At 31.3% G+C, this 17,479-nt stretch overlaps 1 protein-coding gene across 1 annotated transcript; it reads left to right on the top strand.

Annotated features, from left to right (window-relative positions):
* Window positions 1-7,920: 7,920 nt before the first annotated feature.
* LOC132725578 (arachidonate 12-lipoxygenase, 12R-type-like) lies at window positions 7,921-15,438 on the top strand (the record flags this gene model as incomplete). The annotated part of the gene is given in 4 exon segments (XM_060710714.1): window positions 7,921-8,002; window positions 9,228-9,356; window positions 14,804-14,901; window positions 15,316-15,438. Coding segments are annotated over 4 exon segments (386 nt in total), but the record flags the coding sequence as incomplete, so codon positions are not given.
* Window positions 15,439-17,479: the final 2,041 nt, after the last annotated feature.

The raw sequence follows: 17,479 nt of genomic DNA, 5'->3' as shown, positions 1-17,479 counted from the left end.
GTAACGTATGTTTCTTTTTAAAGTGCTGTTGAAAAGATTTGAATAAAAAATGAAAATTTCCGAAAATAGAATGATATTTGAGAGGCTGCAAGCTTATTTTTACTTATAATTATATTTATGCTGTATTATTAAGCATGCATCGATTCAATTATGTAATTTGGGTTTCACTTCTTATTGTTTTAGGTTTGTCACTATTTATTTATATGCATTTGGTGACATTTGATCATTCATTATACCAATGAGATTTTAACAGTCAAATATAATTTTTACCAATAATCAAAGTGCATATACACACAGCAATGACTAATTGCACATGTTTCGTTTATTCTGGAACTTATTTTTCTGAAACACAATTTCAAAGTTGAAAATTCTAGGTGGCGGTAACGTATGTTACATTTTAGGGCATTAATGGTACTTGTAAAAGAAAAATAGCAGATAGAAATGTAAAACTGAGAGTGTCCCTATTAGGCAAAGTGGCAGCCACCTTTCTAACGACATTTTGACCTCAAGAAAAACCTTCGTATAAGAGCTACCCAGTGGAACATCGAATGCTGTGTTTTATTGAGAATGGGCGATCCATGCCATTAATTTTGAGCATGATCTGCACTTAATTCATCATTCTGTTTGTACATACCCATGTATTTTTTAAGTTATCTCTAAAAATGATGAATGTTTTTTTTCTTGCATAGCAGACTGGCGTTTTCGTGAGTTTTACCCATGCCGGAAATTTCATCTGGCATGGGGGGTGCCAGATGAGTCGGGTGCCATACAACAATGTCATCTTAGCGCATTTTATGAATGAACCATGTTAAAATGACATCATTTTAGAAGGGAACTATGGCTTAGGATGACGTCATTTCGCTGTTGTTATTAAAGTTGTGAATTCATACACTATTTTAAGAAAATAGTTATATATGAAATGACTTTAATTTCTATGAACAAATATCTTATTGAGGTAAATCATTTTAGATATGAAATAATATGGCAGAATATGCAAGAAAATATATCTGACATATGTTTGTGGTTTGGATCGAAATATCCGTCCTTCGGGAACCCGCCCAATGGTTGGGGTCCCCTCAGGACGGATATTCGGATCTGAACCGCAACATATGACAGATATTATTAGTCCAGATTGAAAGATGGACAAGTCCATTGTCAGTTTTTCAGCCTGCTGGTACGGAAGTCGGATATGACGTTACACTGTTGATATTTTAGTAAGTTGAATGTGTAAGCAGCAATTAAATGGTAGTCTTTAGCTATATGTTACCACCAGTATACTCTGAAGCAGGACATGTCCTTTAATGCAAATAATGGTTCATCACCATGCAAATAGTCTCTCATTAACAAAACAATTATCACAATTATCACACAATAAATTAGGTAAGAATTTAATCACATATGTTTACAAAGAGAATGATAAGATAATTGTTAAATTTAGATAATATATTTTAACATATTTTATCATAATAAATTGTTGTATAGAGGTTTATAATGCTCTACAATTTTAGATCATGAGATGCTAAAGTGCACATGCTTCTGTCAGCTTTTATAATTGACTCTTCAAATAATGCTGCAATTTTATACCATGTGTAAACATTTGTGATACTAAGCTTGAATAAGATAATGTTAATGTCTCCGAGCTCTGAACTGTGATAGATAATGTACACAATAAAACACCCATCAAGATTTTTATCAATACATAAATTATAATTTTTTATATATATACAGTATATATACATTTACAGTATTTATATTTATAATTTATGTATATAATATTTATATACAGTATATACAAGGGAAAACAATGTCAGATAAAAAAATATTAGTTTTAAGGGGTCCTCTTAACCATCAGTTACTGATACATGCACATATACTTTCAAATGAAAAAAAACAACAACAAAAACAAAAAACAACCAAAAAGCAACCAAAATAAAAAAGATTTGTACTTTAATAAGTAAGTCTGCTTATGTGTGAATGACTTTATTAATGCTCCAGGCTATATAAATGATAAAAACAGGGATGAGATTTTGTTTATGGAGTTATTTATATTTTATATATACATGTATATCAGTCCTCAAGCAAGGAACGTACAAATTAACTCACTCCTTTAGCAGTTATAAAATTAGTGATGCAATCCAAAATGATCATGCTCTAAATGTCTTAAAGTAATGCTTGGCAAAGAGTTGTGCTTCATTTCGTTTTGGAAAGTCAGCATTATAATCAAATGGCAATGCATATGTGTCTTAAAATAGTTTACAGATTGTATAATGATACTAGAAAGGAATTTTGTAGTTAACACAAACAGAATTATAATTCAATTAAAATTGATGCTGCATGAAGTTGTAAGATTTTGTCTGAATGACCTTCAGCAATTGTAGATATTATAACATAAATTATACCTTCACCTACGATTGGGGAGGAGCATATAACTAATGCTCAGGTAAAGCCTTATTCAGGACTTTTTTATGAAAATGATATCATTATAATTGCTACAATTAGGGGTCTTCAACAAATTCAACAGCCTCCAACAATTGCAATCCTAAAGATTTCTGTGTGATGTTTCAAGTAAATACCAACAGTCTGCTTCTGGAAAAATCATGATCTCATTATGCAATGGATCTTTGGCTTTGGGCTTGCAAGTTTAACCCTTTCCCCCGCTAAATATCTTACACAGACTAAAATAATGTCAGTCTTTGAATCTAGACAAAACCATTCAATATCTAACTAGCTCATCTTTAGGGAAAATTCCAAAATTCAAAATGTTTATACTCAGCCTGAATAGCAAACAGTGCAAACCATGATCAGACGGCAATTGGATGGAGCAGGCTATATAAGAGAATTTTAGTAAGTTGTGAATATTGTAAATATAATGAATAGAAAAACCAGTTAATTTACACAGTATATAAAACATAAGTACAAGCTGATGTATATTCTGGTAAAAATTCTTCAGATTTCGGCAGATTATGCAGATTCTTGTAATTCGGCCAATTCGATCTGGTTAGCTGACTAAGACCACCTTTCATGAAAAAAATTTAACAGTAACTGTTGCATTCTCACACTTGAAATTACTGCAATTGTGCAATAACTATTAGGATCTATACATCCGTCTTTCTAAGATAACTGGAAAAGGAGGGAAAAATGTATACTTGTCAAAGCTATAAATTCAAACAACAATTGTTATAGCATAACTTCTTTTGTGCTTTTGTAAAATATTTAATTACAAAATTAGCATAAAGTATGTTTTTGCTTCATAGTTTGCTGCAAATTTTACAACACAGATGACAGTTATTTTGCCATATTTCTTTATATATAATAAATTATATGTTACAAATTTTTGTTTGTATTTAGCATTAAATGCATAAGGATGTGAATTTGCAGTTCTGTACATTTAATTATATAATAAAATTTTCAATTTTTGAAAGCTTCCATACTATTTCATATTTCCTTAGAAATCATTCTCGGTTCATGTTAATTACAAATGTACGGTACATAAAAAAGGTCAATAGACTTACTCCAAAATTAATAATATTTTGGGTTTTCCAAGTTAATTCGGAGGTACAAACAAAATTTTACAGTTACAGCTTCGAAAATATGTACAACAGGACTTATTATAATTTATATATTCATTATTGTGATCCATAGTGCACAATGAATCTAAAATAATTGTAAAAGTGTGTTTGTATCGTGGGAATAGCTTGGAAAAACCCGCATTTGCCCAGTTCCGGATTCCAACTATTGACCATTTGGGGGACTTAAAATTTACAAGGAGCATTCACAGTCACTTAAGTGAGAAAGCATTATATTATAGTACATAAAAAGAAATATGCAGGTAAATAGGTGAGAATATAAACTTTGATATATAAAGTTAAATAAAGTTTCAGAAAATATGAGCAGATTTTTAATTGTAAATAAGTTAATCTCTCGTTCAACCAAAATCAACTGTGTGCATGTCGTGTACTCTTTAAATGAGAGACAAAAAGAAGTTCTCAGTTATTATTATTTACAGGTTTCCAATTAATGCTTTGCAAGTTTAAGCAAAAGAGCTATTTGCTACATCAACATAATGTAAAAGAATTTGTGTAAATTCTAACAAATTTACATTTTACAAAATTATGATGAGGTCGGAAATGAAATCAGTCCTTAAACAGGGAAATCATGTAATAATTTAAACACTGATTTTAGCTTCAGTTTAATTTCCTTCACCCTCCAGGAAAATATGGAATAGGTGCTGGGTCAGATTGCCCTATATAAATTTAGGGCTTGATCCAATGCTTTTGTTCTTCTCTAAATGGCTGCATGGAGTAAATCACTCAATTCTCCTGCTTTTGGGTGTCTTCTTTAAAGACAAATATTAAAGATGAGTGGCCAGTGTAATCTGCCGGGTCACTTACAGTGTAATATTTTGATGGCCTAGTGGTGAATGCATCAGACTAGTAATCTAATGATCGCTAGCCTCATGGGTTCAAACCCCATCAGGGGCAAGTCGTTGTTTCCTTGCGCAAGAAACTTTACACTCATTGCTCAATGACTGTTTGGTTCCAGGAACGGATTCGAAAGTGTGTCTATAAGCATAATTATAGCTTCCTACACAATCAAACTAAAATAAATTCTGTATAAACCAATATTTAAATAGCTAGATATTAAATGCTGCTAATAATCTGAATATTTCAATATTATACTGAGAATTACTAACCAATCATCAATTGCTTTCTGTCAGACACATATCTCTATCCTTTGAATAACAAATTGCTTTATTGAGTGTAATTGAACTTACAGCATTTGTAGAAATAAGTCACCATTTTCTCTTTGAAATCTTTGGAAAATAAAATCCCCTGAGCGAAAGACTCTGTGTGTGACATCATATAAATAAAAGCATAAACAATTAATTGTCAGGAAGAGGTGACAATTAGGTCTCTTAAGGATATAAACCAATTACTATAGACTAATAGTATAAATCATGAAGGTTGATATATATAATATTGTACATGTACATGCTGTGCATGACTTAATAACGCTCGGATGTTGCAATTTTCTGATAAAATAATATTATCGTATGTTTAAAAAGGGGTGACTTTTAACAATTTTATTACAACTTGAACCAAAAACATTATATTTATATTGCACCATAAAATCATATACCTAAAGTATTAATTATAACCTAAACTGTACAGTAAAAAATTTAAATGTAATCTTATAATATAACCCTATAGTTATAGCTGTAACAGGTGGCCACATATTCTACCCACGGTACTTCTAGTGCAGACCATGATCAGACGCTTACACATCAGCACTGTCTCGGGTCTTGGTCAGCACTATTCGCTATTCAGTCAGTACATACATGTATTTTGAAATTTTCCTTAAAAATTAAAAGTGATGCTGTCCAGATTCACTGGGCTTCAGTTAATGGAAGTTTGGTTATAAATCATTCACTCCTTGATTTTAGCTTGTGACTTCCAGAATCTAATACTTTTTCTTCTTTACCTATATAATGTGACTTCCAATATCAGAGATTTTGCAGTGTCTGACTTCCAAATATTGAAGCCTTAATGGAAGCCCTGCAGATTGAGTGATGGACAAGTCTATTTAAGATATTTTGCGTAGTTAAAGCCTGAATTATATGTCTGTTTCCTTAAATTTTAAGTTTTTCTAAATACATGTAAATAGAAATTGAATAATTGTTAGATTATTAAGAAAAATGTTTCAATCAAACAGCTTTGTTTTCCTGCTCACAAAAGTAGTTCATTTAGCTAAGTATATTTTCCTAATTTATGGAGTTACACAACATGATTGCATGAATTCTAAGGGATATATTACCTTGACCAGAGTGCAAGATCTTCTCATGATTTTAAATTTATGATAGAAAAATCGTGGGTATATTGAGGAAAGAGTAGCAAAAAATAATCTTATATTGTTCCGTTAATAAATGGCGTAGAAGTACTGTATTACCTATCACATGGTCATGAATTAGATTGCAATTCCTTGTAATCTAATTAAATTAGGACAATTTCCGTTATTTTGAATCATGAAGGGAATTGTGGGAAATAACGGTATTTCCTGTTCTGTTCTTATATGATGATTATTGTGATAAGGAAGTAAATTCATTATATATAATTATTTAATAAATGATGTAAAACTTATAATTGAATTGTGATAGGATTTATTTAAGAAAGAAATGAGAATTATATAAGGATACTGTATAAAAAATTAAGTCATGTCTTGAAATAAGCCATGTCTATATCATATCACATCTAAGTTACATCTTTAAGTCAAGTCTTAGTTACATATTTAAATGATATTTTAGTTTCATCTTAGTCAAGTCACAGACACACTCTTTAGTCATATTTAAGTCACATCTTAGTTGTGCCACAGTTAACATCTTTTAGTCACTATTTAAGTCACATTTTAGTCATACCACAGTCACTTTTACAGCACATCTTCATCATGTCACAATGACATCTTTTAGTGACTATCTTAGTCACATCTTAGTCATATCTGAGTCAAATGTCTTAGTACCATCCAAGGCATGTCTAACATTACTAGACTGTCATGCAGACATATTTAAGGGAGACCGCGCACCACAAGAATGGTTAAGAAAATCGCAATTAAATAATTTAAGATATGTTAGAATTAGAGAGCATAATTATAATCATCAAATTGTGATTGAAAAAAATTGTTGAAAGTACATATTTCTTTTTCATTGTCCTAAAACAGGACCTTTTTGAGCTACTGTTATATAAACTTTAAAGTTATTCTGTATGTTATAATACTACAGTTTTACTTTAACCCCAAGCCAGTATTAGCTGTCAATTTGTAAAATATCAAATGGTTAAGTGGACCGTTATAAAAAATGCTAAAAGCGTTTAAACTTAATTAGCGTTATGCACCACATATAAAGGAGAGGAAAAATAATACCTATAATTGTCGCTGTTTGAAAATCCATGAATGGTCATATTACTGTTCATTCAAAGGTTAGTGTACAGTGTGACTAAAAATGTTGTACTGTCACATAGGTAGCAGTTCTTTTTCACTGAAAAAATCACAAAAATAAAAAAATTGCCACATTGACAAAATCATGCTAGTTATATATTACTAACATTTTTCAAATAAAATTTCAGTAAGAAATTAAATTATTATTTAGAAGTGTCAACCGGGTGAGAAAAATGTGCAGCCTGACCGGGACTCGAACCCGGGACTCTCAGAATACCGTTCCGCGGCTCTACCGACTGAGCTATCCGGCCGCTTACACATCTTCTCTCCTAAATAGTGAACAGTTCTGAACCGTGACATACTTTACCACAATATTGAAATTCGTCCTCGAATTTCACAAAGCTACAGAGCAATGCTAATTGAACTCTGAGCTATAAGCATTCACGGCCCCACGTTGGGTGCCAAATGTCACAGGGTGAGAAAAATGTGCAGCCTGACCGGGACTCGAACCCGGGACCCTCGGAATACCGTTCCGCGGCTCTACTGACTGTCAGCTATTCGGCCCCTTACACATCTTCTCTCCTAAATAGTGAACAGTTCTGAACCGTGACAGAAGCATCATCTGCTTCTATAGGATTGTTATCATCATGCTTAGCAGACTTTATATATTTCACATACCCATTTGGCTTTTGCAACTCCGTAAAAATGGTATTGCACCACCATGCATATATTTTGATGTGACGTCATTTGCGTTATACACATTATAAGTGTAAAGACGCTCTAAATGTTAATGTTACACTATAAGCACGCCAATGAAAGATGATTCTTTTTCACTTCAAAAAGACTTTATTTTTGGTATGTGATAAATAGAATATTATATTCGTGAAGGTCATTGCTGAATTTATTGAACTTGTTCGATAAAATAATATTATTTAACTCGTTCAATAAATTCAGTATTGAACTTATATATTGTATAGTGATGACCATGTTTATAAAGCAATGAGTAATACATTTGTGTTTTATTTTTCAGATCAAAGTTATGCCAGCAGATGAAGCTTTTTCATTTGATTACAAGGTAATTATTACTAATATTTTATTGTTCATATAAAATATGATACATTGTAACACGGGCCTAGATGACCAATTAGTGAAGGTCATTTATTCACATTGATCTTTTCCCATACCACTGTAGGTTTGAAACCTGTAAGGTGCTGGTGCTGAATATGCCCATGTTAACCAGTGCAGACTTAGATCAGGCAGTATATAAACCAGTGTCATGATAAGACTGATCATCGTCTGCACAGTGTTCACTATTAAAAGATATTTAGGTCCTAAAAGAGTTAAAATGTGAAAAAGCTATATATTCCTTGTAAGCTACAAACTAAGCCTAAGACTGTGGGTAGGAATCCAAGTACTCAAATGATACTGAAATTCATATGGCACCGAAAGGCATCTTTTTAATCATTTATGATAAAAACGAAAACATCAACTACAATATTCAATTGAATAAGGAATTTATTCTTGATTTGGGATATAAAAGGTCAAATTGGTTTCACCAAGGTGCTTGATCAATTGTCCAGGATGATCGTCAGACAGCTTTGATCTTCATCTATTATAAAGTTCTGAAAGTGACATTTTAACAGACTGAAATATGTGAGTGTGACTACAAAATATTAAATTCCAAAAACAGATTTTTGTATGTCTCAGATTTAAAATGAAATTTTATAAATTTTTGCAAAATAATTGTATGTATTAAAATTTATGCATTCATAAATTTTGCTTACAATTCATAAAAAAAGAATGACGGTGTACCATATTACATTTCAAATTTTTATATGAAAAGATTCTGAATATTGTAGTTAATGTTCTCTTTTTTATGTACATTTGAAGCGATGCTTTTTAAAATGTTATTATAGACGAACCATAATAGACGAAAGATTTCCGCAGAGTTATTCATTTTGATGTGTCAGATGGGTAATGTTCTATAAAATTACTGAGTGATGCATTTCGAAATTTTAATAAATGTTACAATTTAGTTTTCAAAAATACATATTGTATCTAAAATCAACATTGACTTTCTTTTTATCTTAGGAAACAAATTAAATTAAAGTTTTTTAGAAACATGATAATAATAATGCATTCTTGTTGTTGAGTTAATGCTTTGATGTTGTGTGATATGACATGTAGTAGGCCACTTTAACTTACATAGTTACTTCCCTTTATACTGGAGCCCCCATTTGTATATATACATATGTAATTTTTTTCAATTTGTATAATCTATATTTTTTGTATAATTTCAGTGGGATATTGTGAAAACAAAGGCACAGTTGATTTTGGCAAGCAAGATTGTGATGCTCAATAGTGGAAACTGGGAGAGTTTGGCCAGTTTAAAGAATGTGTACACTAAAGAAATCTTTTGTGAGCCACTGGTGAGTGCTGTATAATACTGTATTATAAATATATATATTCATAAAGCACCATTCAATATTTAGTCCATTACCCATTGTAGTCCCCCACTATTCCATTGGTCTATTGCAAATTCTTTTCTTGTGACTCAAATTTTACTGCAACCATGTGTGAAATATTTTGCATATAATAGATTTCAAATTAATGTAAGTATAGATTTGAAAGGTAGTTTGTAAATCCATTAGTAAATCCATTCAGATTTTAAAAGTGCCTTGAATACAAAATAATGCAACAAAGTGAAAGTTTTAAACCGAAAGTGACTTAACAGTCATCTGACCTTTTGGCAGGTTTTATGCTGGGATTATAAACTTTCACACTTAAATCTTCTAAGGAGTCATTGTTATATAAAACTTGAAATTTTACTATACAATAATGAAATTTTATGTAATTTCATTGAGTTTTAATTGGCTGAATGGTCATTAATGTGACATGTTTTTAATTATTTTAAGCCCCTTAGTTTAGATATTTATAATGATTTATAGGACATTATATTTCTACAATATTACAATTGATTGCACTTAAGGAAAGTCCTGACCCGAATGAGGTCACTTTTAACACAGACAAACAAGTGTGTGAATGATACAATAAAACTTATACAAGAGCTTTGTTCTTAACTTTGGTTCTTCTCGGCAATTCGGAAATTTATTTATTTAGTTCATCTGGGTTTTTGAAGTGTTTGTAAAGATTAAATGGTCCTAATCATATTGATACGACAATCCATAAAGATTATGTGGTAATGTGGTTATTTTATTTCAATATTAGTTGTGATAATATATCCATTTTGATAAGGAAATTGTTTAATAGTCAGTGGCAAAAATAATGTTCCGCATTTTAAAGCAGCGTGCCTCCAGATGCATGCTAATTTCATGAAATTTTTTAAAATGTATGCACAAGTAAAATACTGTTAAGTAAACAAAGAAAGTAATTTGCACTTAAAAAAATAAAATAAAAATAAACACCAAAATTGGTCAAAATATGCAAAAATAGCTCTTACTGCTTAAGTCATGCTATACAAATATGGTAATAGATTATGCATAATCATTCATTAAATGCATATTATATGTTAATTACTTGAATCTTGAAGCATTTTACTTACGATGGTTAGGAAACTACCCACCTATATGACTGAAATACTGTTGGGAAAAGGCGTGAAATGAAACAAACAAACAAACTTTTTTTTTAAATCTAAGTACATTTTTTATTTAAATTTGATTTTCTTTTTGGCTGATCATTTGGAGGTATGCAGCTTTAAGACTTTGTGGGAATACACAATCTATGTACATTTGTATTATTACAGTTTCAGAAGTAATGTTAATTTTAATAATATTTTGTAAGTTTATACCATTTCATTTTGAGTTGTAAATCATACACTCAGCACTCAAATTGTTTTGCGCCCAAAATAGTAACCTAGCTGTTTGTTGTTTGGCCGTTTCTAAAATTGTGGTATTTTATACAGTAATAAGGAGTTGTTTGACAGTCTCTTTGTAATGGTCCCACTATAATTGGCACTTAAAAGGTATTGCAGTTTGAGATGTTATTTTGAAATGATTGCCTTGTATTATGGCTGCTGTTTCACAAATTGCAGAAATAATACAGTAATTTTTTCCAGTCTTATGTGATTAGGTCTGGGCCTTTTGAAATGTGAAAATTAGCAACTTTATGAAATAATATTTGTGAATAAGGTCTTATTTTAGATACTGTTTTAATTAGCTATATTATAGTATTAAATTGGGGAAAAGTTTAAAATCATGTGTTGGAAAATGCCTGTAAATGATTCATGATTTACACACTTTATGAAAATCTAGCAACAGTCAGTTTAATGTCTCTAATTTCTCATGTTTTTAAGGCATGTTTGTCCTCAAAAATGAGAGAAAGAAATTTATTGTAATAATCTGACCATGTTGTTATTATGACAGTTTCAAGAGTTGTTAAAGCTACTGCATGTAATGTCTTAAGTAAATTAGCAGTTTCATAAATTATGATGATACATTGGAAGTATTGTGTTCCAGTTTCCATAAGTTTTGATAATACAGTACAATGAATCACAGTTGTTTTTTTGGTTAAGATAAAGTGCTGGAGATCTGACACTTTAAAAGTGCAGACAAATTGGTTCCTGGTGTAGATAATTATGGTAGTTTGCTCTTCACCCAGGAGGTGACATTGTGCATGTATCAAGATGTTGTTCTCTCAGTCTATACTGTTGAAATAGACATCATAATTATAAACATGTTTACATTTTGTACGCTGTTGTTGTATAATATGGCATTGTAAGTGCAGTTGTAAGTGCAGTTGTAAGTGCAGCATTAGGTTCTTTATTTTCTCTCTAATTTTGTACAATCATGGTTACCCATGCATTCTGTGATTGTTGGTAATTGTCGACCTTTAGAACCATTAATGCATTCCTGAATATTTAATATTTGTCTTATCTGACAATAGACATGAAAGCTGTCATTTGTTTATACAACATTCATTATTTAGATGGGTAAATTTGATTTCAGGTAAGATGTTTTTGCGCTAACATTCCATTAAGATTAAGTTTCACATTATCCTTGCTCTTACTTAATGTGGGCCTTGTCAAGGACAATTTTTCCCCGTTATTTAAATTTGCCGAGGCAAGGCGTATTAAAGCCGAGTGTTCACTCAGACACGTCTTGTCAGATGTTATACATTTCTCTCTTCTGAGAGTTCTGCTAGAAAATGATGCATTAGTGGCATTTACAGGGTATAAACATTAAATGTGCATTATACATGGTGCAAAACTAAGAACAAGTGATGATAATTATGTCTAGGAAATACATGTTTCGCAATCAAATTGTAATTATGAAAGGGGACCTGCCAGAGTGGCCTAGTGGTTAAGGTGTCTGCCTCTCAACCCAGGGGTTGTGGGTTTGGGCCCATTTACTCAGGTCATGATCATGATTTCTTATATGACACCAGTACTGGTTAGTTCCATAGTGATAAATATAAGTTGCAGCAACTTGTTTAGCAATCAAGCTAAAATGAATATGTTGAAAATAATTACAAAATGTGTTAATTATCGTCAACTTAGTACAGTAAGGATTAACTCCCTATACATTTTAATAGGAATTACTGCACTATGAGGAAGGTAGGTTAAGAGCAATCAACATTATAATTATAGACTGTCCACTTTGACTGTATGAATGTGCATTGTCTTAGTAATCACAGGTAATATAGTTACGGCAGGTATATTTTGTATTGAACTGACTGCCATTTAAAAGCATTCAACTGATGCTCTAATATAAAGATTTCACTATATTGCCTATCATTTTAATACACTGGCCAACAACAATCTGTCTGGACCCACTCAAGCAGAAAATGTTTCTAAATGAAGTAAAACAAGAATCTAAATGTATTGCAAACTAAATTGTTACAATGTAATACCACAGATTTGTAATATGATGAAAAGTTGCATATTAATTAATATGTTTTAAAAGCATGCTATAATTGGTCACTGTCTTGTTATGCAGTGATTTCCCTTAAAGGCCATCATTAAATTTAGGTTGAAATAAATGGTGTTTGTTACTAAGCCTATGAAAACTCAAGGGTCAATGACCCATCATACAAAATTTTCAAAGGTTAAACTCAAATATTTAAGAGTCAAGCTCTATCTATTAAAGTGGGCCAGTATTCAACATTGTCAGTCAAACCAAAGCATTATCTTCTCATTAATGAGTTTTGAAATGCATTTGGAAATTTTTATTCACAACCATTTTCTCCTGTTGAAGTTAATTCTCAATATATCCCCCCCCCCCCCTTCAAATTGGCAAGTGTATGTTTTGAAATTTATGCTTATAGTGAAAATCAAGCAAAAGCTAGTGAAAATCACACAAAATATTCATTCATGTCCCCCTTTGGAAAACAAATAGAATTCTATAATTATTATGCCCTTTGGAATAGTGCAACCCTATCTGTTAAAAATACCTTGATAAATGCCCAATAGATAATGTGAGGGCTTCTGATATAATCAGCAGAAAATTTATTGCCAATCTTAACGTGTTGAGGGGGTTGCAAACTTTTGATTACAATTAGTGTATATTCCACAGGGGGTTTGACATTTTACTTGTTGTCAGGGAGCAGGAGTGAACTTTTTGTGGGATTTCCACTACTTTTTGTATGGTTTTCACTATAAAAAACATAAGTTAATGTCCAGATCTCAGAGGGGTTTGACATACTTAAACCAGATCCGAGTTGGGTTAATTACCCCCTTCTCTCTGTCTCAGGACCAGAGCTTGGAGATCTTGTAATGATTCTTACTCTCTGTCTCTGGACCAGAGCTTGGAAATTTACTAACTGTCTCTGGACCAGAGCTTGGAAATTTACTAACTGTCTCTGGACCAGAGCTTGGAGATTTACTAAGTAATTCTTGCTTGTGTCCTTATTCATAACAATGCTTTTACTGAGTCTTATTCTGTCATACAGTTGATGTCAACCAATCATAATTATGTCCTTGATAGCTTCAGATTTATTTCTTTGTAATATAACTCCATAATTATAAATGTCATATAATATCCAACTTATGTTTATTGCTTTGCATTCTACTTTGTAACATTCTATACAATGTTATTTATTACAGTTTAATGGTAAAGATATTTTGAGATATACCCTAATTTAAATGAATTATTTTCTTATGTAAGTTCTCATAAATTTGGAGTTTACTGTCATTATTTTTGTGAATTGTGAACAATCATAGAATATAATAGAACTAATTATTATTATTATCTGTTGTTAAAGTCCATGCTATTGTTAAAGTTAATGCATGTAGTTTAAGTTCTTCAGTGTACAAAAGAAGAAGGAAATAAAAAAAATGCAAACTACACTGTTTTATTGATATTTCAAAACAGTTGCTAGGAGATATAACGTTAGTCTGTTTTTCCACTAGTAAAGAATTTTAGATTATGACAGGCAAGCTTGCACATTACCCTTGCATTACTGGTTTGAATGACCTTTGCAGCCTTAATTCTGAAAGTCCGGTACAGTCTTGGTTCCAGTGACCCTTGCAGTCTCAGTCCCAATGACCCTTACATTTTCTGTTTCAATGTTTGGCTAAAAAATGATGTTTGTGTTTCCTCAATTTTTTTTTTTCAAAACCATCAATGTTTTACTCCCATTTGCAAATATCTTAAAATTTTTTATAACCTGGTTTCTGTATTTATAATACAATTGTTAACTTGTGTATAAGATAGGCATGCTCATAAGACAGATGTTACCTTTCTTTCGACTGCTGTAAAATTGAGTATGAAAAAGTTTCAGGAAAAGGTCCATAATTTATAATGCTGTTATGCAATAATAATGTTTACGGGATAGAATTATAACATATTGCAGACTCTTTCACGTTTTCTTTTATAATACATATACCATCAGTTAAAAGACATTTTTATACATATTTCAGGGTACTAAAAGATGGAGTAATGACCTGTTTTTTGGACATCAAAGAATTGCTAGCATGAACCATTCCTGTATAGAGCTGTGCACTGAAATTCCAGACAAGTAAGTATAGAATTTAGTCAAACTTCATATTTGTAAATTAAATTCAAAACGTCTTTTCTGATTCTATTGAATGTACCATAATTATCTATTTTCTGTTAGTTAAGATTAATTATATTATTATAAATTAATTTTGTTACTTTATTATTTGATGTTTTTTTACTCTAAATATCTTAAATGGACTTGTTCATCTTCCAATTTGGAAAGAACCATTTATAGAGCTAGTGACCAGCCTTAAAACATCCATGCAGTGCCTGACCAGGGGTTTAAAACTGTTGGCTGAATTTTCATCTTGATATCCCCAAACTTGTTAATGAACCGTTCCAAAAATGGAAGTTGCACATGTTCATTTTTAAATTAAGAATTTCATTGACAAAGGTGAATGCAGATGGTATTTTACCTTCTTTTGATTTGTAGACTTGGTGTGACAGAGGAGATGTTGAAGCCATTTTTGGAGGGTTGGTCATTGCAACAAGTCCTCGATGCCAAACGGTTGTTTATTGTTGATCATAAAATATTAGAAGGGTTGCCTTGCAGAGACGGATTTAGTGTGAGTATTGAATACTTAATGTTTTTTTTTATTTGAATTCCAATAAATGTGTAACAAAAGTCTGCTTGATTAGTGATATAGTGATAGTAAGTTTGAGGATTGCTAGTTATACTAACCTTGAAGCTTGATGATCATCACATGATTGTATGCTTCCATCACAGACATGTTTTTTACTTGAACTTATTGTGATGGTAGTTCATTTAAATTTTCTTTAGGTTGTTTATTGATGTTTGAGTTAAGATTAAGAAAATGGAATTATTTTTGGATTTGGAGACGTCAGTTTGTTTGGGATGGCAATGGCAGGAGATTGATTCGCACCCCGTTAGTGTCTTGATTGCTTAATCTTTTGCATTTGTGAAGACCCCCTAACCTACCTCCCATTTTAAATAAAATGAAAATTTTAATGCACTTAAGAATTTAAGATTTGCTCATTTTCAAGATTATGTCTTTTTAAGAGGAAACTGTTGAAACTCTTTTGTGTTCTTTTTCTTTTTTGATATTTTTCGTGCAGTGTTAAGTTATGATATATGATGCATCAACTTTGATAATTTTTGCTCCAGTTTGAACTTCTCCCATACTTGAATAACCACTTTTAATATTTAGGACAAGGTACTATATTTAGAATAGGTTATCATAGAATCTATATTCTATAAATAGATCATTCAAATAAGCTAAGCATGCTTTAAAGAAAGTTGGGTCTTTTTTAGTGAACTTCTTACACCAACCACATATGGAGCATATAAGTGGCAAATTATACCAGACTGAAGTAAATCATTCATATTTTCAATGATGCAGCAATTTATATGATAATGTTACTCATTGACATTTATGATTTATATGATGTTAAATTTCATAACCAAAAAAAAAGACACACACTTGCCTGCACATCGGTGAATCTTGCTCGAAGCTGAGATGTTATTATGGAAATGATGAATTAAAATTTAAGATGAAGTCATGGTTTTAAAATGTGGCAATAAATATAAAAAATAGCTGTTATAACAGTTACCCGGTAACCTGCTGTGATAAGGCAAGCCAGTTTGCAAATCTGTGCAGTTTAAATGTCCGTAGCTTAATAATTGTTGTATTTGGATATTGAAATTCCTTAAATTGACTGTCCCAAATTCAAAACAAGGTAAATCCAATACATTTATTTTAGTTGGTAATGGGATAGAAACAAAGTCGGATCTTCTTCTATACTGAGTTCTGACATTAATCTACTCCCAGGCTGAATTGTTAACATTGCAGACTTCAAATCACTTACACCTCACACTTGTGGGTTCGAATCTTGTCAGGGACTTTGGATTCTTTCATGTAAGGCAGCTTTCTAGCCAGCTTGCAGAACGTCGATGGTTCTAGTTACTCAAGTGCCTGCTTATAATAAAGACATAATGCACGAAAGGGCCCCTTTGGTCATTCTCAAACAGCATAGCTGGAAAGTAGCCATTTTATAAAACTTCTTGTTATGTCAGATCGTAAACTTTAGAAACATTTTCTAATAATGATGAAAACAAAATATTCTCCATGCCTTGAAATGTGTTTGTTTTGTCATGTAGCTGCCTTACATTTTCATTTATGTTCCAATATCACTAATTGATGAAAAAATGCACAAATGTGTTCAGTTGTAAAACAAGTAGCTGTGGAAATAGCAAAAACTTAAATTTTACTATTTGATATTATAACTAACTAAAACTATTATTAACTTCATGCCTCGTGTGGATTCAGTAATAGAATTCCTGTTATTTTATAGCATTAGTATGATATTAATACTTTAATCCCCAAGCTAATTTAAGTCATTTAGAATTCTGCAGCCTCATTTTAAGCTCTCTGCCTGGCTGCGTTTGAAAATTATCAATGCATAGCAAATACTGGAGAGAAAATATTCTACAAATGTTAATTATTTATTTGTCTATAGATAATTACATTTGTAAATGCCACTGATAATATGGTCAATAAATTACTCTATTTATACACATTTAAAAAAAGCTTTGTATTATATGTGAAAATGCAATATCAGAGAGTTGCATGTAACCC

Source organism: Ruditapes philippinarum, unplaced genomic scaffold (genome assembly GCF_026571515.1).
Source record: "Ruditapes philippinarum isolate M1 unplaced genomic scaffold, ASM2657151v2 ctg17569_1_1_1_1, whole genome shotgun sequence".
Lineage (NCBI taxonomy): Eukaryota > Metazoa > Mollusca > Bivalvia > Venerida > Veneridae > Ruditapes > Ruditapes philippinarum.
This window is presented reverse-complemented; position numbering and strand designations above follow the sequence as displayed.